This window comes from Syngnathus scovelli, chromosome 11, assembly GCF_024217435.2.
Source record: "Syngnathus scovelli strain Florida chromosome 11, RoL_Ssco_1.2, whole genome shotgun sequence".
Taxonomy (NCBI): Eukaryota; Metazoa; Chordata; class Actinopteri; order Syngnathiformes; family Syngnathidae; genus Syngnathus; species Syngnathus scovelli.
Window position 1 is genome coordinate 6,995,794 of NC_090857.1, and position 23,457 is coordinate 7,019,250.

General features: G+C 42.3%; 2 protein-coding genes and 1 long non-coding RNA gene across 4 annotated transcripts in view; 1 reads left to right on the top strand and 2 right to left on the bottom strand.

Annotated features, from left to right (window-relative positions):
- Positions 1 to 10,634, bottom strand: part of srgap2 (SLIT-ROBO Rho GTPase activating protein 2) — a 31,500-nt gene extending 20,866 nt beyond the window's left edge. Inside the window, exon 1 of one of the 2 annotated variants that reach the window (XM_049733865.2) lies at positions 10,159 to 10,634. In XM_049733865.2, the coding sequence (XP_049589822.1) occupies positions 10,159 to 10,225 (67 nt within the window). In that variant the 5' untranslated portion in view covers positions 10,226 to 10,634. The remainder of the gene's footprint in view (positions 1 to 10,158) is intronic. The other variant, XM_049733868.2, reaches the window with a different exon arrangement.
- A 121-nt stretch (positions 10,635 to 10,755) lies between these two features.
- Positions 10,756 to 14,746, top strand: zgc:101564 (protein FAM72A). Its single transcript, XM_049733883.2, has 4 exons — positions 10,756 to 11,915; positions 12,069 to 12,146; positions 12,710 to 12,834; positions 12,930 to 14,746. Exons 1-4 carry the CDS (start codon positions 11,764 to 11,766, stop codon positions 13,022 to 13,024), a joined length of 450 nt encoding a protein of 149 aa, XP_049589840.1. The 5' UTR covers positions 10,756 to 11,763; the 3' UTR covers positions 13,025 to 14,746.
- LOC125977427 (uncharacterized) lies at positions 12,183 to 13,047 on the bottom strand. The gene is made up of 2 exons (XR_007484628.1): positions 12,907 to 13,047; positions 12,183 to 12,836 (listed from the first exon to the last, which is right to left on the bottom strand). It is a non-coding gene; the product is annotated as an uncharacterized lncRNA (long non-coding RNA).
- Positions 14,747 to 23,457: the final 8,711 nt, after the last annotated feature.

The following is a 23,457-nucleotide window of genomic DNA, read 5'->3' on the forward strand; positions in this document are numbered from 1 at the left end:
GACGCCAGCTCTGCAGTGTGCATATGGACCATGTAAGTAGTATGTGAGCTATGACACGGCGCGGACAGTAGCCATCATTGTCTTCTACGGCGAGAGCTGGACACAATGGAGCGGGATACAAGCAGGAACATGACTCATACATACTGTAAGCCCTCCTGACCATTACGGCTGACAAACAATAGGCAGTAAGTGTTCGCGCGTTGTTCAGCTAAACAATAGCAGCATTACGTATGTCAATTTGGGACTTAAACCGCGTTGCAGAAAACAGCATTGTTGTTAAATTGTTTACGTGAAAGAAAAGCTTCTTAATGTCTTCAGTTAGGAATCATTGCGGACATTCATGATTGGAAAAAAAAGGAATACATGGCTGGGTGTTGATATTGGAAAGACAGAAATGATACTTTTATTATTTCGTCCAATGACTGTGCTTGTGCACTTTAATTAATGAAATATGAGGATTTAATTTCAAACTAACAGGTAATCTGGAACCTATTTTCCACATTTTACTTTTTTTTTTTTTTTAATACCAGATCTTGATTTAGGTTGTAAGTTTAGAAAAAGGTAATGGACCTGAAAATTACTAAAAATGGCAAGTACTACCTGATGTATTCAACCGGACAGATCCTAGCATAATAGCGCTAATCATATCAAATAAACACATGGTACAATTACCATAAAATACTTAACATATAACGCTTCACAAAAAAAAAATTGCCTTTTAACCCGGCGTGTCTTACGATTTTTTTTTTTTTTAAGCTAGGCCCGTTCATTGATATTCCGCCTGCGGTTTGTAAATTAGAGCACAGTGGGTGAACATGGCTGTTTCTATTTACGCAGTAATTTTAGTATAGTAGTTTTCAACTGGCGGCATGCTGGATTACTCCAAGATTACAATCAATTAAAAAGCTCAACCACCGCAGTGGGAAAGTCTCCCCACAACATTCCTTAGCGGGAATACCACCAGAGCATGACAAGAGTCCCACACACACATTCAAGCCCCGTTGCCACCCACTGCAACCTTTGAACACAGTAAGTGGCTGTATGCGTGCATCTGTGTGTCACAGACTGCCACCTTTAACACCACTGTCCTCCGAGAAAAGGAGATGGATGACAGAGAGAGTGGGAGTGGAATGATTCAGGGGAAAAAAAAGGCTACTTAGGGGGGGTCCAGTAAAATGCGTGTGCCTCTTGATCCTGCCGTCACCAATGAAATGAGGTGATTGATGGTCAAATCCTTTGTGCCAAAGGGCAGCACCCCTCAGACCCCGTGTTTTTTTTTTCTCCTAGTCAAGTCCTCTCTAAGAAACAACTCAACATGCAGCAAATCAGATATACTCGAGAATATTTTCCCCAAGAGACGCATCCAAATAATAAATGATGAGTGGAGTAGAACTACGCTGCAATGCGGTGGTTGTAATATTAGCATGACGCAGTGTATTGTTACATCACCGCAAACAATTAAAATGACACATCCAGTCCTCCGCCAAGCCAAGCCACAACAATCCCGATTTGGATCGGTCCCAAAGTCGACTTTAATTATCGCCCACGTCTTGAATACATTTGAACTGTGTAGCTCAGTTTCATGCATTATTTAATACATAGTGAACCGTGATCTTATTCCTTGGCCTATATCCGCCATGGGCTTTCACTTTCATGCATAACAAACAACTCCTCAGCAGAGAAAAGACAAAATATTTTGTTAAATGAATAGCGGTGGCTGTGTGAGCCAATGTGATGTTATCTTTTGTCAATCAAAACCAAAGATTCATTTCCTTGTGGCTCTATAAAGGTGAAGGAACCGTTTACGGTTACTTGAACCTGAGACAAACGTCCGCTTATGTAATGTAATAAGAGCCGTGAGATTTCTCTGTCAATGAGTGAAGTCATGTAATGATGATAAAGGTGTTACAATTTCATGAGACTGAAAGTTTTACAAGTCTAAACAACCCGGTTCAAATGTAATGATCATTTTTTATTTCCTATTCAATTTGGTTATAGACCGAGTTGTTTATACAGCTTTTATATTTGCTCAATGGACTCGCGGTGGTCCACCTAATGTTGTGCCCGACAGTAAATGTCACCGTGAGTTCATACAACTCCCGCCCCGCATGGCTCACTGCACAACGGGAATGAGTATGTGTGCTCGCATGTATAAAGGGGAGGGATGTTCCCATTTCCACTCTGTTTGAAGCACACGGACTGAGCCGGAATGTCGAGGGGAGAGGAGAGGGGGGGGGCACCAGAGGGAGAATGATGGGAGAGGCGAAGGCCGTAATCCGAGAGGGGAGTCCCACAGGGCGGGCAGGCACATGGTCTTCTACCCTCCACAGTCGGTTTGGCGCATGGAGGAGAGAGCGAGACGAGAGCGAGACGACAGCAGACTCAGCGTGCTCGGCTACATAAAGATAATGATGATGTATTGGTATCATTTAGTCCCGTTATTAGGAAACAAAACTCATCGTTCACGTTATGCGTACCGCTCAATTGGGATGCTTTGGCTGATTTATGGCAACATGACAATTTACCTTGTGTACTAAACATCCATCTGCCAATTCAAAGAAAAAAACTTGTGAACTTTGCAACGACAAAGCGACCGTAGCACGTGATAAAATCTCGGGTATGAAAATGGCATTTCAGTCATATTACTTTTATTTAGATAACGATACTGTAAATTAGACTATGGATATTCCGTGAGGATTACAATTGCCCAAAATGCGAAAACCCAGCAGCAGCGAACAAATGGCTGCTCAAAACAACGCTGCAGTATTTACCAACTCTGGGGTAAAGAATATGAATTATGCATACTTTACGATGGAAGCGGAGATAAAAGACGACGGGGAGGACGCTAGACAGGAAGAATTTGAGATGCAGTTAACCGAAGAGCGTTTGGAAAGCTCCATTGGTAGCGGTGGCCCAGACACTGAGGACCTCAATCAAAAGCATTTGAAATATTTACATCGACGGTATATTTTAGTAAAAAAATCTCTCAAGGTCTTCTGAAAATTTTTAATGAAATGTACCACACTGAAAGGCAACTAGGATGTAATATTAAAAGTGAGCCAAAGGGCAAATTCCACACATCTTCACTTATTAACTTGCTGAGGGACAGTCAGCCAAATGTGTCTTCAAAACTGTCTACGTTGCCATCAATGTCCCTCTCTTGGTGGTTGACGCGTGTTGCGCAGTTCATACGAGGTTCTGAAAAATACTTTTGATGCCTCAGGATGCACTTAAACATGCATGAGAGACGAAACACACTTCTCAGATTGAAGTTCACACAAACACACACACACCCCATGGCGATGCTTGCAAAGACGCACCAACAACAGAAAACGAACTCCAACGGGCACGTTGAGATAAATATCGAGCCCCAGGTATGCGCTGCGAGTTCCTTAACAGCTCTCCTGGCACCTACACCGACGAGCTCCTCCGACAAACAAACAAATATTTAAGTCAAACATGTTTGCCACACCCACATCCAGGCTCGGGACGAGTGTGCACATGAAAGACTTCATCTGAAGGCGTGTTTGACCACATTCATGAGGAACGGCCCAGCCCACGTTGCCTCGCAGCAGTCGTCGGTGAGGCTCTGACTATAAAATGCCATTTCCTAACATGCCATCATATTTAATCATTAAGCTTTACTTCAGTCAGATCGTTTGGAAAGGGTAATTCAATCATTTAAAGAAGTTACAAGGAAACAACATATTTGATGCTGGCTCACTTCCAAACCATTTTGAACCACACCACCTTGTTGTGTCATGTGACTGTCTCCGATGCTTGTGGGAAAGAAAACCACAACATGCTTCTCACATTCAAAACGGCTTGGTAGCAAATCTCGGTTTCAGCACTTAAAACAAGCCGGCATGGGTGGCAAAAAACACCAGCAGAAGAGGGGGAAGACTCAGCCTCCCTCTGGAGGAGCGTGGATGCTGGGAACAGCAGAACTGGTGCATCCGCATGGCAACCAGGGGGAAAGAACACTGTGTCCTCACTTTATGCAGAAGAAAAGAGGCGAGCGAGTACACGGGCCGTGTGTGTGCGTGTGTGTGCAATGCAGATTCAACGGAGACGAGCTGATGAATGGCTTCATTAAAACAGCATTAGGAGAGGTGAAAGGGGTTGCGAACGGGAGTGATTTCCTTACTAGTTTGAACGTGTAGAATCGACTCAATACAGACATTCGCTCTGCTGTACAATCCTTAAACTATATTTATAGTGCACACAGCCTTAAAAATATGAATCAACAGCAATAACATGGAGAAACAAAGAAATGCAAAACAGAGGAAGAACTCAAGACGGGTTGAAACTGGCGTTGTGCGTGCACGTGTTGCTCCGTGCGTGCGGGATAACGTGATTAGCCAGAGGGACCTACACGGAAGACAAATCTACATTACTCTTCCTCATTTTCCTTCGTGCTCCTTGCAAACCCAGAAAAATGGGGGCAATTCTGTAACCGTAGCAACCAAGTGTGCCTACGTGCAGAGACAAGCTGCTGCCGGAGACGGAAGGTGGCACCAATGATTTCAGAGGGTTAAGATTTTATTTAGAATTATTTTCATTTCCAAGTGTTTTTTTTTTCTTTCCACACCCCCTCTCCTCTCTTTGTTGTCGGGTTGTTCAAATACAACCTGTCTCCATTGTGCAGCTTTTCATACACTTGTTTTTTTCTCGCACCCCTTACTCGGCCTCTTCCTATTTATCGGCTCGCCGTTCTAATTGTTTTGCAGAGGATATGAGGAGTTTTCCTCGTCTTTATATAGATAGACCCATCTGCTTTTAAAGACGCGTTCGTCAACACGCACAAACATCCGCGGCCGGTTGTGTGTCAGCAATGTGGTCTGCACATGCGGAGAGCGAGAGGCCATTTAGCCGCTTTGAAGCACAACAGGAGGCTGGTGTGTGTCACACGTCATCGCCGCTGTCAAACATGATGAGGGGCAAAGGAGGGAGACGGAATGACAGATAGAGGGGAGGGGGGGTGCAAGGAGGAGTGAGAAAAACAAAAAGTACGAGCGGAGAACCGGCGGGTTCTTTTCACAATGCTCCGATTGTTCAGTGGATGTGGGCCGAGAGAAAGAAAAAGATTGAAAATGAGCGTGAGGGAGGAAGGGATCGACAGCTTTTCACATTCTTGCGCTTGTTGAGTGGTTGTTGTGCTGTTGCAGTGGCTAAAGGGGTCAAGTCTTTTTTTATGATATGCTCTTGGCTTATTTACACATTTTTCCCCCCAAAGGCATGGCACTACAACAAACAGACACTATTTCCTCTTTCCTCGATTTATTTGTGTATCAAACTCAAGGCCCAGCGGTGTTCATGTTATGTCAGACAAGTGTACCAGACTGATTTTCTCTACTTTGCAAAGAGGAACTCACAGTGTCTTACCATTGCACTTTTTCGAGTCAAGGGTCGGACATGTCGGACTTCCCCATTTTCTGGAACAAAGCATTAACATATAAATATGTCTCAATGTATTAGGAAGGTCATCCAGATAAGGGTGACCTCATAAGGTCATCAGCTCCCGCTCCCCCACAATGCACAGGGACGCTCTACCTTTCAGCAGGCTTCTACAAATTGGCCAATCAAAAAGAATGTGGACTCAGAAGAGGAATTTTAGAGACTGAAGAGCCAAAGAGAAAAAGGCAGAGTATTAACTAAACGCAGGCACTAGCAGGGAGTACCAGAATGAAAAAAATGAAAGAGAAAATAAACAGATGTCTCCTTTTAAAGTGATAGGCAGCACAAAACGATGTCTCGGTGGACATCGTGCAAAACAGAAGCGCTCCAAAATCTATCGAGTGATTTGTCACTGCCTTCGATCGTCATATTTTTGAAACCAAAGCTGACACACCTGAAACCGAGAGGAATTCCGTCAGCCAACCACGGCAAACTGAACATCTGTTGCCCAATCAGAGCACGGCGAGCATCTGGCTCGAATGAACAGCAGTCATCTCGCAGCTGAACTCCGACCTTACCCGGCTCGGCCGTGTGCATTTTTCTTTTCTTGGCCTGTTTACTTCCCTTTCTCGATCCACTCCGGTACTCCCGTCGCATCGCTTCGTCTCTCATCAGGCGACCGTGCGCAGCATCTGATATGCCAGATGTTGTCGTTCACCTGTCCCGCTTCATCGACATAGCGTGGAGGATGCCTTGATGGCTGACATTCCTCATTTTATCTCTCATCCTTTGACAGCATGTAGGAGGACAGATTAGATTATACATGGCTGAGTGTCTACTGTATATAACCGGCAAAAATGCTACAGCTAAAAAGACGCCACATAGTGAGCTATTATAGTGTACCCACTCGTGAAGAATGAGGAAGTAGCAGATTGGTAGAGTGATAGAGAAAATCTATATTTTTTTTTTTCTCCCCCTAGCCATGTCAAGTCCATTGCTGACTCAGCGCTGCACCTGAAACAAAGGCGGAGTAGCTGGTTCTGTTATTTACTACAGGAAAAGACGGAATTTGAGTCATTGAAAGAAAGAAAATAACCTTCAGCAGTGCTTTTTTTTTCTTTTTCATGCTGCCGAACAAACGTAAAGAGCTCAATTGTACGTGGATGTATGAGTACTGTACAGACAGGAAGCTTCCTAGCACAATCAGTGTGTATTCAAGCCCGACTCCATACCCCCACTTTCACGCTAACATCCTTCCCGACTGATTATTTTCAGCTCTGTCAGCAGATCCTTAATTCAGACTGAAACACTTTTACTCAGTCCAAAAAGCAACCTCGCAATCCCTCACCTTGCACAATAATGAACTGTGATAAACCAACGCCATTTATGTTCAGCAGATGTTTTGGTTTAAAGGCGTGTGATTAACTTCTTGTGATTGTTTAATTGTACTAGCTGGTGTTCTTTCTAAATGACAGGCAGACGCTAAACATTTAAAAACAGACATCATCGGTAAAAAGTGTCATTAATTAAACAGCTCCCCATTTTCTCACAGCCACAATGAAGATGGGTCAGTGTTGCAATAACAATCACGCTGTAAACGCCATCAGGTAATGAAGTGCTTTTCAAAGCTGCCATCATAACTGCACTCGATTTTTCTCTCCACCAACAGTGCATCAATCAAACACAACAGAAATAACATGTCCGGGCATAGTCTTACATACGCGCGTGCACGCAAGCCTGTTTGCAGACAAACCCAGTGCTGTGTCAACACCTTTCCTATTGTGAGCCAGTGAAAGCGGCCATTTATCCGAAATCGTATGTTTCACTGGTTGCCGAGCAAACATGCGGTTGACTGACGGTGTGCGTGGAGGCAAGTCGACACCATTTCAGTTAACGCACCAACACGCACACACACAGGATTGACACACACGCCTCGAGTCCCCTTTCAGGGTGAAAGATCATCATATCTGCTGCTGTGAATTTTCAACAGATGCTGCTCCCAAATGCCTTTTTGGGGCCATCTGCGAGTTGCTGAGAGTCGAACGATCAATAAGAGTTATTCAAGCAGACCATCAGAGCGGACAGCTATGATATTGCTATTAGTGTCTCAGACAGACCACAAAAACACCAAGATCAATAAGCTTTATTAATGGTGAATGGGAATTTGATTCACAGAGGAAGACGCTGATTAACAACTGTGTGGAACCGTAACAGATGCAATGCCAAAGTGTGTCAAAGATTCTGAAAGGCTTTCACATGCAATGCTTCCTGTTTTTTTTTTTTTTTCTTTTGGCTACTATGGCGAGCTGGCTGATTAGTAAAACAGGAGTACTGTGTTGGCTGAATAAATGCAGTTCCATGAAGACTGTGACAGTGCCCAACTCTGAGCAAGCCGGAGTCTCTCTGAAAAGCAGAGTTCAATTCTGGATTCAATTCCAAAAGTACGTACAGTAAGCGCTCCAAAAGATGAAAAGCTCCTTACTTACTTTGGTGTATAAGCATTTGCATCTGTGTTCGACTACTAAAGGTTCACACTGCTCACCTAACATTCTTTCAAATTTCCTTTATCCTGTGTGTTGTTTTTTAGGACCAAAGTATTTGAACACCTGGCCATTACTTCTACAGATGGTGAAAATGGAAGAAATCTGAGGGCTGCTCACAGCTAGCCAAAAATGTGGGCTGCTTTGATTGAGGTCCGCCCCCCCCAAGTATGTCTGTATGTACTATAGTTGCACCATCACGCTGCAGAAGCCTTATCAACTTAAGCCACGAGGTGGGATTTACATTTATTTACCTTCCACGTGCAGCGTTAAAAAAAAAAAAAAAAAAGATTATTCCAGCTCCCAGATAAACACAGACATGATTTGAGCGATTCCAGATTTTAACACCCAAATACAACAAGAGGGGCAAGGAGGAGGATTGGGAGTAACTGGACCAATTGTTCTGAATGGAACACGAGAAGCCCATGTGACAGAGAAGGTGGTGACCCATCTTATCTACTCATCTAGGCCAATTACAGCAGTAGCCAAAACCTTCTGTTCCAAAAGCCTTTCATTCTCTTTCCTGGCGTACCTGCCTTCCACTAACTAATCATATATTGAAAAATATATTATTATTATTATCAAATTCGGGGGGGTTAATGCATCAAAAATATTAGTTACTACATGTATCGGTGTTTGGTATCGGCATCGATAACTACTGCTCATACTAGTATCCTTCTGAAAAAAGTGGTATGGAACATCCATACTGAACGCAGAAAACTTCACTTGCTTTTCAGCTTGCTGCAACATGACTGGCAGCCAACGAAGAACAAAATGGAAGCACATGTATTCATTCCGACCACGACACATGGCAATCTGGACGAGTAGTATTTGCTTGTTTAAGAATTATTGCACATCATGAGAGAGAGGATTCAGTGCCCATTGTGTTTCCTGTTTGCTAATGTCAACGTTCTGAATTGTTGACTTAATTGGCGGGTTGCGCTAAGAGGACGTCACAATATTTACATTGCTCAACAACTGCAGGACTAACACTTCCTCAAACCCTGCAATAGATCGAAATAGATACACAGACTTTATTCTACATTTTCTTCACCACTATACACAATAAACAAGCATTCAAAGACACAATTATGGACAATTTAGTCCTCAATAAACTTAAGATCAATTTTTATGGAAGAAAGTTGGAGCACCACACACACCAGGGAGAATATGCAAATTCCACACAGGAGGGCCTGGGTTAAGATTTGAACCCTGGACCTCTCTATAGTGATGCAAATATGCTCACCACTTGAAGACTACAATAATTTTAAAAAAATGGCTCTAATGGGGAGATAATCCACACACTATGACATCACAAAAGGACAATTATTTAAATCCAATATCAGGGCAAAACAAGATCATCAAACAGGTCAGAAAAAGTTCTCATTTCCACATTGTTAAAAGTAAGGCATTCTATTTTAAACAGTTCTCACACATTCCCCATTGCAAACTACAACAATAACAAAAATACATTGCTATATCATGACTGTCAATAATAATTATGTTTGAAAAGGAAGACTTTTTTGATGCATCTCTTGTTTTGGACCTCAACAGATGGCGGTGCAGGTGTACCTAATAAAGTGGCCAGTGAGCGCAGCCACTACCAGTGTGCCTGCCTGCCTGCCTGACGACAGAAGCATCCACAAACACAACCAATGGGGCTTTAACTCACGCCAATGCATCGCATGGGGGGGACAAAACACCATTGGACGCTAAAGAACAATCTCCGATTAGTTGCAACGTGTAAGGCACACATGCTCGGGCGGTATGCGGAGCTCAGCAGCCTGCAGCACAGACATGCGGGAGACAGTGAAGAGAAAGAGAGAGAGAGAAAACGCCCTGTCTTGTTCCATGTTGAAACGGGAAGCCTTCTGCTTGTCGTACTTAGCAGACAAACAGCAAATAACGCGTGAGCTTTCACACCTTAACAAGCGGTTTGGTGGTCAACAACACTGACGCTTGGGCGTTTTTCCCCCCTTTCTGTCTTTGTTGGCGGTTTGCGCTCAACGTTAGCAGGCGAGCGACCACATGAGCGAGCACACGTCGGATCACAGTAGCTGCGATCATTACGCATAAATAAAGAGAAATTATGAGAAGACGATTAATTGACATATAAACGGGAGATGTTGGCAGCAGTTAAAAAATACTCTCAATACGACAAAATTGCTCATTTATTAAAGCGTCGTTGCATCGTCGCTTTGGAGGCTTTGAAAAGTTTTACCTTTAACTTGAGTTTCGTATTCGGCCACGATCTCCTTGTCCTTTCGGAATTTGGCCGGAGACGTCATGGCTGGAGTTTGGAGAGCAAACCACTTGTCCACGCTGTAAAGTCAATTTGCTCCTAATTGGGCAATAAAAACAAGCTTGATGGGGGGGCTGGGGGAGAATATCCACGTCGCGGCTAGGTGAGAAGGAATGGGGTAAAAAAAAGGGGGAAATCCAGATGAGAAAATGTGTCTCCTCGCTTGCTGAGCCCGCCGCTCCGTATTGTCTCCCTGCGTGTGTTCACTGAGGGCGCATTGTGAGTTTGGCGCTGCTTCTGCTGCTGCACAATTCTCATGCGCGCCTCCTCTAAGCCACCGGCTGTGGTGCAAAGCGTTTAAACTCAAAAGGGAGATACATCCCCGCCTCTGAAACGGCGATAACTTGTCAGTATGCACTCCAGAAGCGTCCGCTTACTCCTTCGATCCCGCCTGAAGTGATCTGTGCTCACCCCATGAAGTAGTGAGAGAGAGGAGGAACCAGTGGAGGGGTTGGCAGTTCCTCCACACTACGTACTGACATAAGGATGGACGCGTGCAAGTCTATCTTTGAAGCACTTAAAGCAACCTTCAAAAGCAAAAGAATACTTTTATCTAATTCATTTAAGCAAGAATGGATTTTTTATTTATTTAATGAATGCCAGTCACACATATTTATATCAAATGTAGACATTAAGTACACGATTGCTTTGAAACGGGGACGAGAGAGAAGTTTATTTTAAACGGCAAAATGTTTTTCCATATGCTGCATGCAATAATTTAAAGTGCCAAATAACTTGCAAAGACCGGAAGTAGTCACCAACGCTACCAAGCTACAACAAATATACAAATTGGTCTTATCTTGACACTATTTCTATAACGTTGATAAGAATTTCACTGACATTGAGATAGTAATGTGTCAATTAAAACGTAACCATTGTTTCACACTTCCGGTTAAGGAAAAACTTTTCATAGTCATGAAGCCTGCCCCGCCTAATTTAATAGAACAGAGGTTTTGAGTCTGCGGTTGGCTGTAATAGTCTAAATGACGCTGAAAGAAACCAATCAGCATAGGAATCAACTGAAAATGGTCCCGCCTATGTAGGATATATAACCAATTAAACACAGGTTTAGGATATGCCTGACCAATCGTGTGGAGCGCTGTGGCGTCTGGCCAATCAGAGCTAAGCCTGGGTTCTTTTCAAAGATTGTTTCAGGAAGTGGTTTTAATTCCAGAAAGTTGTAAACAAAACACTGACAGCTATTCGGTTAGCTTTTAACTACAGCTGTATGAACGCCGAACTGCTTGTGTAAACAATCGTGTTACTCGCCGTTTCTGGGTGTATTTTAAATTTTTTGCCGACTTGGTTCTTTGTCTGACGTTAAAATACTAATTCGGATTTCGTTTCTTGTACTATATCGGAAGAGCTAACATTAGCTGTGTTCGCGCGTTGGGAAAGGCACACCATCGCATGTAAAGTGGATTTTCAAGGCACCCCTGTCATCCGAAAACGCCAAGAAATCGGATAACGTCACTGATTTTTTTGTTCTTTTTGCTGTAATTGCAACATCAAGGCAGGACGAGCATGTCGACGTCCAACGCTAATTTCAAAAATAAGTGCGTCGCCCAGGTTAACTGCATCTTTTGTGACAGCGTGCTCTGTACGAGAGGCATGAAATCGGTGCTTCTTGCAGACTCCGAGGTTCAGCTGTTTTCCACTGATATACCTCCAAATAGGTAAGTGCTAATGACGTTAGCACTACTGCTAGCTTTGTTTACAAATGCAGTTGTTGCCAAGTCGAGGTTTTCCTGCAACAGCGAGTGTGAGCGATACAGTTCTGTCTAATGTTTTCTGGGTTCTCAAACTTATTTTTCTTCAACCTGACACAGAACTGTTGACTTTGTGGCCAGCTGCTACTCGACTGAAAGCTGCAAGTGCGCACTGAGAGACATTGCATGTCTCAAGTGGTATGTAAAGCGGTTCATTCATTTTCCTCACCAGGGCCGTATCATACAGCTTTTATTTAAATTACATCATGGCAGTGAGCAACAAAGACAGCGGTTACTCAATTTAAGTATTCTTATTTAAAAATAAAAATCATTTGCTGCCCACAGTTCATGGGGTAATTGTGATTTCTGGTCTGACGTGTACTTTCCAGTGGTGTAGAATCACATTGAGGTCTTTCTAATTGTCCCTCTCTTAATAAGGTTACCAAAACATACAAGGAACAGCAGAACAGTTGCACACATGTAATATTATAAGAAGCATCTATGATTGACTTGTGAAGTTTTTTGTCACGACTGTTTACACTATAATTTGCAAAGTATTCCAGTATAATTCTCTTTAGCTGAAGAGTAGTGTGAAAATAACAAATCACGTGGTGTTTCTTTTGTGTGTTGTTCCTTTGTTGTTGTCACATGCAGGTTGAAAACAAACTGTTTGTTCCGCAGCCGATAGTGGAGTTAGCACTTTTGAGTTGGGTTCATTCTAAAGTGCTGACTTCTGCTTCTGCTTTGTTTCCCCCTCCCAGTGGTAATGTAGTTGGCTATCATGTTGTGGCCCCCTGTAAACCCTGCCTGCTCTCCTGTAATAACGGACACTTGTGGATGTTCAACAGTGACGCCGTTTCCACTGTCAACAGATTGGATGCTTCAGGTCTGTTCAAACAGTAAAGTTGCAATAGAATTTCAGTACACTAAAGTCACAAAAATATGTGTACTTAATCACCTGACGACCCTCCGTGTGGGCAGGTCTCAATCTGCTTCTGTGGAGAGATCTGCCCGAACTGGACGACGGTGAAAACGAGGAACCTGAAAGCCCGTCCGAGGAGGAGTGCATCAGGTAAAGATGGAAATGGATGACCAGAGACACTTTGCAGCAGCTACCAGGTGGAACCGTATGAGTGAAAGACAAGGATGACCTTAAAGTGTAATTTAAAATCACATAGGACTTAAAAGGCGCTGCTTTGTTTAGGCTAAATTACGCCTCAATCAATGATGTCACAGCAAGTGTTTGGCCTTGGGCAAGCGGCAGAACACCTGCTCTGACGCACACGGGGATTAGTCAGGCCTGAAGGATGGCAAACTCCAAAGGTTGACTCCCCAGAAAACAGCGTGATGGTTGTGCTTCTTATCACGATGTGTTCATGCTGTGTAAATTGCGATTAAATCATCACCAGCTTTTGTTGTCAAGCTAAAGGTACGCCCATAAACAGTTTCCAATCATTACATCTCATACTGTGCTTAAATTAAGACGGGATTTCGGACACAATCACTCCAAGTCTAGTATAATGATAATCAACTTAGCTGTCAAGTGTGGCAATATGAAACTGTTTCTTTGACTGGAGGAAAAAAAATAGCAAAGTGGCTTTAAAGGACTACATGGGCTACACAAAGTGAAATTGTAGTGTATGTGGGATGCATTGACATGTGCACGCATGTATGCCCCAAGTCCTACTGGATGTGTGATGCTGTGACAGTGCCTGAACTATTTAACACATTTGAAAGGGGCCTAATGTTGGTTGTTTTGTTTTGATTTTGTATGTACTCGTGTCACAATAGCGCCTCTATTGACTAAAAAGTGAAACATTGAATCTTGGGTTTCCATCATAAGTGAGTGCAATCGTCATGTAGCTAGATTTCCAAATAGGTTTTCTCATTGGAAATATTGGGGGAATGAGTTTGGACTTTACAGAATGTGTTTAATGTAACAGTTTAATATTTCAAAGGTGTCAAAGATAGATCCTAACCCTGTAATATTAACACACACATAGAGAATTTGCAACCAACAAATGTAAATATATTTAAAAAACTAATCAGTGAGCCAATATTCAACAAGAATCAAGTTATTTATCCTCCTCATTTCTGAATCATATGACGATTGTGGTATTCACGTTTTGATGTTTCAACATTCGTTTGGCTATAGTAACTTTTGAAATCGACGTTGCCCTCCTTGAGACCATGCTAAGGTGCTAAAGTTAGCATCCTTTGTCCTTTCTATTGAAGCAAAAACAAATTCCTGCTCTGCAGTTGTCTTTTGTTTGTGCACAAGCAGGTTGGCAAAACAAACTTATAAATAAGACTGACAGTCTCCATAGCAATTGTCATTTTAGTGAGCCACTAGAACTGTTATTTAAGACCAAATACTTCCACACGCTTCCTTTTTGTTTACGATCTTCGTTTACAAGTGCATTGTTTTGTAATGTGCATTTAATATATTTCATATTTCATTTGATGTTTGTTTTTGTACGGTTGGGTGTATGTGTGTTTGTATCGGTCTACCGCAAGAAGGTATCAGAACTTTCTCTGGTTAGGACAATAGTCACATGATAATAATAATGATAAAAAATGTTAGTGTTTATGAAGTGAATAATTTCTTGCCCTGCTGAAAATTTATATTTTGGAATTGCGCTGAAACTGAATTGATAATTTGGAAAAACCATTGTTGTTTTGTTTGCTTATTGTTGAATTAAATCAAAAGCTTTTTTTTTTTCTTTTTTTCCAAAACAAATAAAGTAAATAATAAATATACACTCCCCACCACTCTTTTGGGGTTGTTTGAAACAGGACATCATGTTTCACTGGTTATTTTATTGAAAGCTGTTTTTAATTTAATTGAATATCAGACTCATGGAAACTATAGTGCAAGTCAAAGACAAATTATACGCTTATTTATATATATATATAAAAAAAAAGTAAAACAAGCGCCTCCCGGAAAACGAGTGTTAGTTCTCTATTGACGTTTTGATCAATTCTCTACCGCCCTCTCGTGGATAAAATATAAAATAGCATGCACAAGCTGAATTGGCGTCAAGCAGAATTATTACAAATAATTATGGATCCGAATTGGAAATAAAATCATTATTTTCTTGATTATGCAATTTCAAAATAACATGTTTAAAACTCAAAACAATTCCTCATGATAGTTTTGATGGGCTTTATAGAATAGAAAGGCTCACCAGTTCTTTACACACACATTCAACGTACTATATACCTCATAGTCCATACACTTCTATTGTGTGACAACGACAACTCGACACCAGTAAGTAATTTATTTATTTTTTTACCTTGTTCCAAGTTTCACCTTGACTTTTGTTTGGCATGAGTCAGACTGCAACAAAACTATAGTCTGCTGGAGTGTAAAATTGGGGGCACACAAATTATATGCAGAAATTAATTTTATTGATACATAATTTGTATTTAGAGAGACTTCAAATCCAACCCGTAATGTGGGTGCGTTATTCATATAATCTTTTCAATGGCCAAGAATTACTACACACAAAATAATTTTAGTCATTTTATTCAAGACCATAATCACCGATATAATATTTGAATAATAAGCATTTTAGTCTTTGCATGGAATAGGAATGACTGCGGTACGTCAATGTATCAGTTTCAACAAAATACTGTGACGCTAGATGGCGTAGTTGTACCATGAATATAACCCGAGGTCTCGCAGGAGTGGAGGGACAACCAGATTGCAAACCTGTCTTTAAGAATAATAAAATCTGCATTTTAATAACCGCAAATACAAAGACTTCGACTTTGCAACAATACTCTTTGTATTATATTTGTAATATTTGAATTTAACACATTCCATAACGTGCATGTATTCTTTTAAGCAATATTTTACAAATACATCCAAAGCACCTTGTTTATCAAAAAGGCCTCATAAAGTTTGTCAGCTTTATACTATTTTTGTCATTATTGATATTAAACGTGTAATAATGAACTCCTCCCTTAAAGGCAGATAGCATAGACAACCATCAAATTGGAGGTCACCTTGACCATCATAGAGAGGAGAATATTTCATACAAGAAACACGAGGAGGTTCATAAAACTAGGCAGTCTGTCATGGCCATCTCCCGATAATAGAGCTAAAAGGGCTAATGTCTGCCATTGCCTGATTATGCATATTAATGACACCTCAAGAATTCATCACAAAAATCTTTTTACAATGGGTGAGGAGGGCAAATGGTAATAAACGGCTGAATGTATTCCCTTTAGGGACACACTTCATCAGGGAGACATCTTTTAAATAATGCATCCAAATGATTTTCATGTGGAATACGAACACATTTAGTGAAATGCGAGGAAGTGGAGAGTCGTGAAAACCGAACCGTACAGGTGTTGTAGGCTGCAGGTTCTGTGCCTACTCGTCCGTGCGGCGCTCCACTGTGAGACCAGCTGCACTGGGCTTTTGTTGCTCAAGTGCTCAAGATCACACAAAAGAAAACTTCAAACAGCCTCTACCCCCCTTTTTTTTATTGTGTTCTGTTCTTGTGGCCAAGCTGATTACAGCAAGGGATAAAAGTTGTTCCTATACAGTAAACTAATGTGGAGAATCAGAGAGCTCTAATTAAGTCATAGGGGAACCGGAGGGAGCCGACATGGATGTGTTCCCCAAAGCCCAGACCGACGGAAGAAGAAGGGAGGAGGGGATTGCTTCACTGGAAACTTCACAGGCCAACAGTAGTCGGCATCAAACGTACTTGTTGTCAGCTGAAGGTCCAGTCGAGGTATGAACTGTTGCATACATACACACACTAGGGAGCAGTTCCAACCCCCCCCCCCCCCCCCAAAAGCCCTTACAATAGATTTTGCACATCAATGTTGTTATGTTTAACCAAATAATTTAAATGATTTTAGTGGTTATTTAAAAAAAATGGTTTTCAATTATTATCAAAAAAAATGTCTATAATTTATTATAGTGATTATTGTCTCACTTCATGAGAAGGTCGACATATAAAATCTCGTCTTTGGTGTGATTGCAGTGGAGAATATCAATTAATATTATACTGTGCTCAACAAAAGAGCAGCGAGTTTGTTAGAAAACCTTGAGTTTTTGTTCAGAATCAATATTTTCTATGGCATATACAAAACACCCCCACAAATGTGGACCACTGGTTGCAAATGAGATTCATTCAAGTCATTTAATGTTGCAGTGTTGGGAGGAAAAAAAGAGTGCACAAAAGAGTGCAACGCATTGAAAGTCCAGCAAAACATGACATTCAAAATTCTTAATTATCAAAATTCTGATAATGCTTACTGGTCATTTACTTTTATTTATTTAAATTTTGAGTTCTGTTATTGGATATCAGCAGACTGTCATACAACAAGATGAGATTATTTATTTCTGACCAGTGACTTTATGACCATTATTTTCACCATCTAACATTGATACAGCCTGTCGTAGTTGAATTAAATATATACTTTATTGATCCCTGAGGGGGAATTCAAAATTATTACGCATGTAAATGAGAATGATTAAGCAATTTTTGGGAAAGAAACATTTAAAGACATTATAATCCTACAAATTCCCGTAATTTCTAGCAATGACGCACGCACGCACGCACGCACGCACGCACACACACACACTCACACACACACCATTATTTAGAACTGCTGTCCTCTGCTTGTAGCCACCTGCAAATTACAATCTAGCACTCAAGCACTTGTGTGTCGGCCCATTCTCTGCAAGTATGTTTGCATGTTTGTCAGTGCATGCCCGCTTGTGTGTGTATGTGTGTGTGTTTGTACATGTATGCAGGGGGAGGGCTCGAGAGAGAGAGTCACTAATCCGGGTGCTGTCAGGCCCAAACCCGGCTTGATGTCCCATTGATGTGGAACAGAACAAAACACGATGGGCCCCTTGCTAAGCTCTCTCTCTCTCTCTCTCTCTCTCTCTCTCTCTCTCTCTCTCTCTCTCTCTCTCTCTCTCTCTCTCTCTGTGAAGCCCCTGGCCCGGGCCCCCTACTTTCTATCTGGGAGGGGCATTCCTCAGCCCATACACACACTCATGTGCATTCACAACAACAACTGACTCACACTAAAATTTTAACTCTTTGAGAGTCCATTCATGTCCATATTGAACGCAAAGGCCTGTCACATTTAAGTGTGCATCCATTTGGGCGTGTAGATCTAAACTGACTCACATTTATTTTCTCATGATTTACTGCAAACATAATCGTAATGCCGGGCTACGCTTAACAGAAGCCAGATGTATCATTGTACTTTGGCAGTAATAAAAGTGTGTATCTGTGGTGACAACTAAGTTATTATTTCCCCATTGTGTGGATTGTTCCCTGCCCACTGCCTCTCTGTTTACTATTAAGTCTCAAAAGAAAGAGAAGACCCAGAGCAGCGACACAGGAAGTGAGCGGTGTGTTTGTTTGGAGTGAAATATGAATTACAAAGCATCAAGTACAGGATTAGACTACATTGGATTTATCATGTGGATGACGCAGTTCATCAGTGACCCAGCAGGTGGCGATGTGGCCAGCAAGCCGTTATGGAGCAGGGCCCTGATTTGACCCAGGCTTGCCCCCAAATGAGAAGCGGTGGACTTCCTGTCTGTTCCACTGGAGCTGAAATAAATCTGCGGTCCTGAGTGCTTGGTTTTGTAGCTCAGAGGTGGCGGCTTCAAGGTTTCACCCGGGACCTCGTCCAAACACTTAAAATAACTGCCATGCTATAGGAAAGCAATACGCCCATGCTATGGAAAACATCCTTACCTGAGTCTACCCACCCAGTCATGCTCACAGGGGCAGACTGTGCCCCCCTTCCGTCCCCCCCCCCTTCCCTTTGCCTCCTCAGTGACTAAACTCACCCCTTGGTTTCCTCCGTTGAATCACGCTGATCTTTATTCCACTGCGCCGCTGGGCGGCCATCCAAGTGAGGCCTGAGCGGGCCCAAACAAAATGTTTTTTATTGACGGGCGAAAGCAGTCGGCCCGACAGCAGCGATTGGCTGTAATTGGTCGGCGAGTCAGACATGTGTTTGAACTACCCCACGTAAAGTGGCAGCCTTTAAAATGTGCGCACACATTCAACGCCCACCCTGTTTCTCCCCTCCGCTTGCCTTAAGAGAAGCCAGATGGCCCACGGGGAAGCAATCACCCCTCTATTTGTCTTGGTACCGCTCGGGTTAGTGAAGTGTTCTCAGGCCCTGTGCTGCCTGTTGTCTCTGTCGCTCACGGCAGCTTCTCGAGAATCGGTGACTCAACCAGACGGGGAAACTGAACCGGCTCGGATGACACTCTTTGGAATGCAGAAGGCCAAACATCTGGTTCATCATTAAATTGAACACCTTCAGATACAGTTCATACAGTATATGTACTTGTATGTGATTGGTTGTTTGTCTATAGGGGCCTTGTGATTGACTGGGTGGTCTGTGACGCTGGTTAACAGCAAATTTTAAAGTCAAAATTTGTTCCAAACAGTTTGTTTTATGCACATCCACTAGTCGAAACATAGCATTCTGTTGGGCATTGTGTTTGTAGAATATTAATTCACCCATTTTTACTCAGCTCAGGTGGCGGCCATTTTGAAACTTGAAAATGACATCACAGTTTTTACCTGAGCCCTGACAAACTGTGATGTCAACAAATTTTTGCATGCCAACCAACACAAATTTTTGTCTCTTCACAGTTTTATTTTCACTCTTGTCTTTCCATGCTCCTAAATTATACTTTGTTAAAATTGCCTTTGTACTTTTAATCCAATTGCTTACAGACAAAACATACCATGATGGCACCCGTTTAATATCATCACTCCACAGCTAACCTATATAGCAGCCTGCGCTCATGCAGGATGAATATGAGGGTCATTGAGGAAGCTGGTAGCTAACATCCTTCACCTGCTGATATGGACACCGGCATTTAGAGGTCAATTGATGGGGTAGGAGGAGCCGGCATTGTGTGCGTGTTGTATGTGTGTGCATGTGTGAGGATGTGTGTGTGAGATTGCACATGAGCATGCAGATGGTTTCGTTTAGTGCAATGAAATCAGCACCAGACACAGAGCAGTGACAGTGAATGCGAGCCTCTCTGCACACACACACGCACACACACATGCAGGGAGCCGGGTTGCACGGGTTAATAGAGTGACGGAATCCAGAAGGAATTTTAGTCAAGGACTGAAGTAGGGAGCTACAAGGTAGCTTCTCAACTGCCCTTAAGAGCATTCCCAAGTTTCCAAACGCATCTTTAACATAGCCCGAACGCATGCCAGATGACGGATGTGCAAACCCTCAATACGACAAATCACTAGACAATGTCACAGAGAGTTCTGATGGCTGGTCCCGCCTAGATCTGCTCACCTCCCCATTGGTCGGCCTTGCTGTGAACCTTGACCCGTGACCTTGTCTGGGACTTGTGCCCTTGAGTGAAGCGCAAGGCAGAGAGGTGCAACTCTACCATCCGCACGCCGTTGGCTCCGCCTTTTTCCCCTCGGATCATTTGTCTCCATCGGGAGCGGGAAGGCAATGGAGAGCAGAAATGTCAGCCAGACATTAAACAGGACGCGTCTGTGTGTGCTCTCCTCGTCCAACCTGTCTGATTGCCCTCACCTCTCTTCCTCCTCCTCCCATCATGTCGAGATACACTTCTCCAAGGAGCGATAAATTCATCCTGTCTTCTCTGAATCCCTTTGTCTTTTTTTGTATCAACACCCTTGTCACCTTTGGTGCACATCCTCTCTTTAGCCTCATATGCTTAATGTCAAGGCCACTACCACCAGTAATTCAAATCTAATGCTCGTATTTAAGTCCCATCTCCTCTCCCTGGGAAGCTTGTACCCCCAAGGGAAACGATTGCTTATATCAATAAATCACCCAACCACGTGTCCACGTACCCCCTGCAGTGTGCTCAATTACGAGTCATTGAGATGTCCTATTTTGTGAGCAGTCACTAAACGCACCTCAAGTCTACCAATAAACTTCAGCAGGTGATTTTAGTGAACAAGACGTGTACATTCAGGTTAGAAAAATAGTTAACAAAATAACACAAACATATTGTCTGTAAATGCCCTGTGATTGGCTGCTGACCAGATCAGGGCAACATCACACCAATAGTCACCAATAGTTCACCTGGAACCCTAAAGAGAACTTTCAAAACTGAATGGGTGGAGGTCAAAGGTCATCTGCATTTTTAAATCAGAAAAATAAGCGGTGCGAGTTATCGTAGTGTCATTTTTATTTCAAACATACGAATAAGCAGTTATTTTAAGAGGGGTGTGTACACTTCCGCTGTAAGTCAATTATGGAGCCTGTTTATATGTTCCACTTCTAAAAGTTACAGACCACAATGAGATCAACTCACATGACCACTGTTTGTTTCCCTTGTTCAACCACGCAACCTCCTTTTTCTGTCGCACGTTTTAACGCAACAGTCCAGAACAGCAACCTGATGTTCTTTTTTTGCTCCTGTTATTATTGCAACCATGGCGACCAAGCCTCAACCCCCCCCACCCTAAATGTGCTTTATTTTGGAACCTAAACCCAACCAGGATATCCAGACATGGGTTATGTCATAAACCATCATTTAAATACCATTATTGGCTCCGATGAACGCATAGAAGCATCGACACCTGCGAGCGCCCATACGCACACACAAAACAGAGTTTATATGCGCGTGGCGGCCTGACACAGTGGAGTGCTGTTTATTTTATTCAATGTTTATTTCTCTGTGTAAAACATGCCACTCAGGGACTTTTGTGCCGCGATGTGCTCGAACCCACTCTCCCTCCTCCTCCGTCAGTGTAAACAGTGTGTATATATGGGAGCCTTCCCCGCACTAGTCTGTGTGTACTTGTGTAATCCATCCAGTCGCACATTGTAAACAACATCTCTACATGTTTAGAAATGCTGCCCAACCACTCTAATGAATTTATGGTAATGCCTTGTTCTACTGCTCCTGCTGTGTGTGTGTGTCTATTGTGCACACAACAACACACTTTCTTGGTTTCCGGTGCACGAGAAAGACGTTTTACATATGCAGCCGCTGGTTAAACGTTAAAAGCAGGTGACAGTAGCCTGCAGTGACCAACCTCAGTATGAAGTCCATTAGCAGACCTGCTCACTTTATTCCTTTCTTCACCGTTCGAGTACACACAGCAAGAGATGATCTCGTAATAATGAAGTTAGTGTGATATATTCTCGAAAACATTTGATTTGTGGCTGATTTTAAACACAATGGAACTTTTTCCCCCCTCACAGTTCTGTTAAGTGATATTGTTAGAGCTGTTCATGTTTTTCCACATTTATTTTCTTTTTCTTCTGTTTTAATTCTAATTTGTAACATATATTGATGGTTATGATGTTAAAACATTTGGGAGGCGTGCAAAATCGCTATTAAATCACAAGGACCGTCCATATTTGCATTTACCCCTCTGGGCAATTTGGAATACTGTATTTTCCAGACCATAAGGCGCACCTAAAAATCTAAAATTTCGTCAAAAGCCGACAGTGCGCCTTATGGTCCGGTGGACCTTATATATGGACCGAATTCCTAAATTTAAACTGGCCCGAAGCATTGTGTCATGAAATCAATCATAAGTGGCCCGCTGAAGACTATGAATCATGAATCAAAAAGACTATGGATCATTATTTTGTGATTATAAAATAATTTGTTGCGTCTGAAGTTGAAATAAAAAAGATAAAATGGAGAATGATTTGATTTGGATTAAAAATCTGACATGATGCATTAATGGTGCGCCCTATAGTCCGGTGCGCCTTATATAAGGACAAAGTTTTAAAACGGGCCATTCATTGAAAGTGCGCCTTATAGTCCGGTGCGCCTTATAGTCCGGAAAATACGGTACGTATACTGTATGTACCAAAGGAGATGTGAAGTAATTTCTCTTTTGTGTTTCTCGTGTCGCACGATACATGTGTTTTGTTGATTTGGTAATCGTGTGCGTGCAGGTGTGTGATGTGAGAGGGCACACGTGGGTCCGAGACTGAGCCATCATGAACGGCCATCATCAGGCCTGACAGGTGTTATTATATTGAAATGAGGGCAGTGATGTATGCATCTGTAATGTGGACCGGGCCTCTTCCGCTTGATGGAACCTGACGCTTCTCATTATCGTGACACATCTGAAAAAAAAAAGAACAAAGTACCGACACTTTTCCTCAAGTGTGGCCCATCAAGCCTGATGAAGAATTGTGAACACATTTTATGAAGACATGACTAAAAGTGACACTGTACTTTTGAACATTTGTTAAAGTGCTAACAAATATTCTATTGCTGCTACTGAAATAAAACGTTTAACGTTATCCTTCAATTTCAAGCAAGTTTTGCTCGCGAGGATGTTTGACCTTCCTTGTGCAAAATGGCTTGAGAGGCTTGACAGGTAGTGGTAGTTCTCACATACATTTTACATTACTTTGCTGAATGCTCTCTTTACCTGCAGGCTGCAACAATAATTTAAAACTTGACTTGCATTTCTCTTTTCCATTTTTGTATTCTCTGAAATAGTGGTGGAATTTCTTAGAAAAG

What these genes read in the sequence shown, in the direction of transcription:
- zgc:101564 (XM_049733883.2), top strand. Translation starts at nt 11,764, where the DNA reads ATGTCGACGTCCAACGCTAATTTCAAAAATAAGTGCGTCGCCCAGGTT. An exon ending in ACTGATATACCTCCAAATAG is followed by an intron (nt 11,916 to 12,068) that starts GTAAGTGCTAAT and finishes AACCTGACACAG; the next exon opens with AACTGTTGACTTTGTGGCCA. An exon ending in CAACAGATTGGATGCTTCAG is followed by an intron (nt 12,835 to 12,929) that starts GTCTGTTCAAAC and finishes CCGTGTGGGCAG; the next exon opens with GTCTCAATCTGCTTCTGTGG.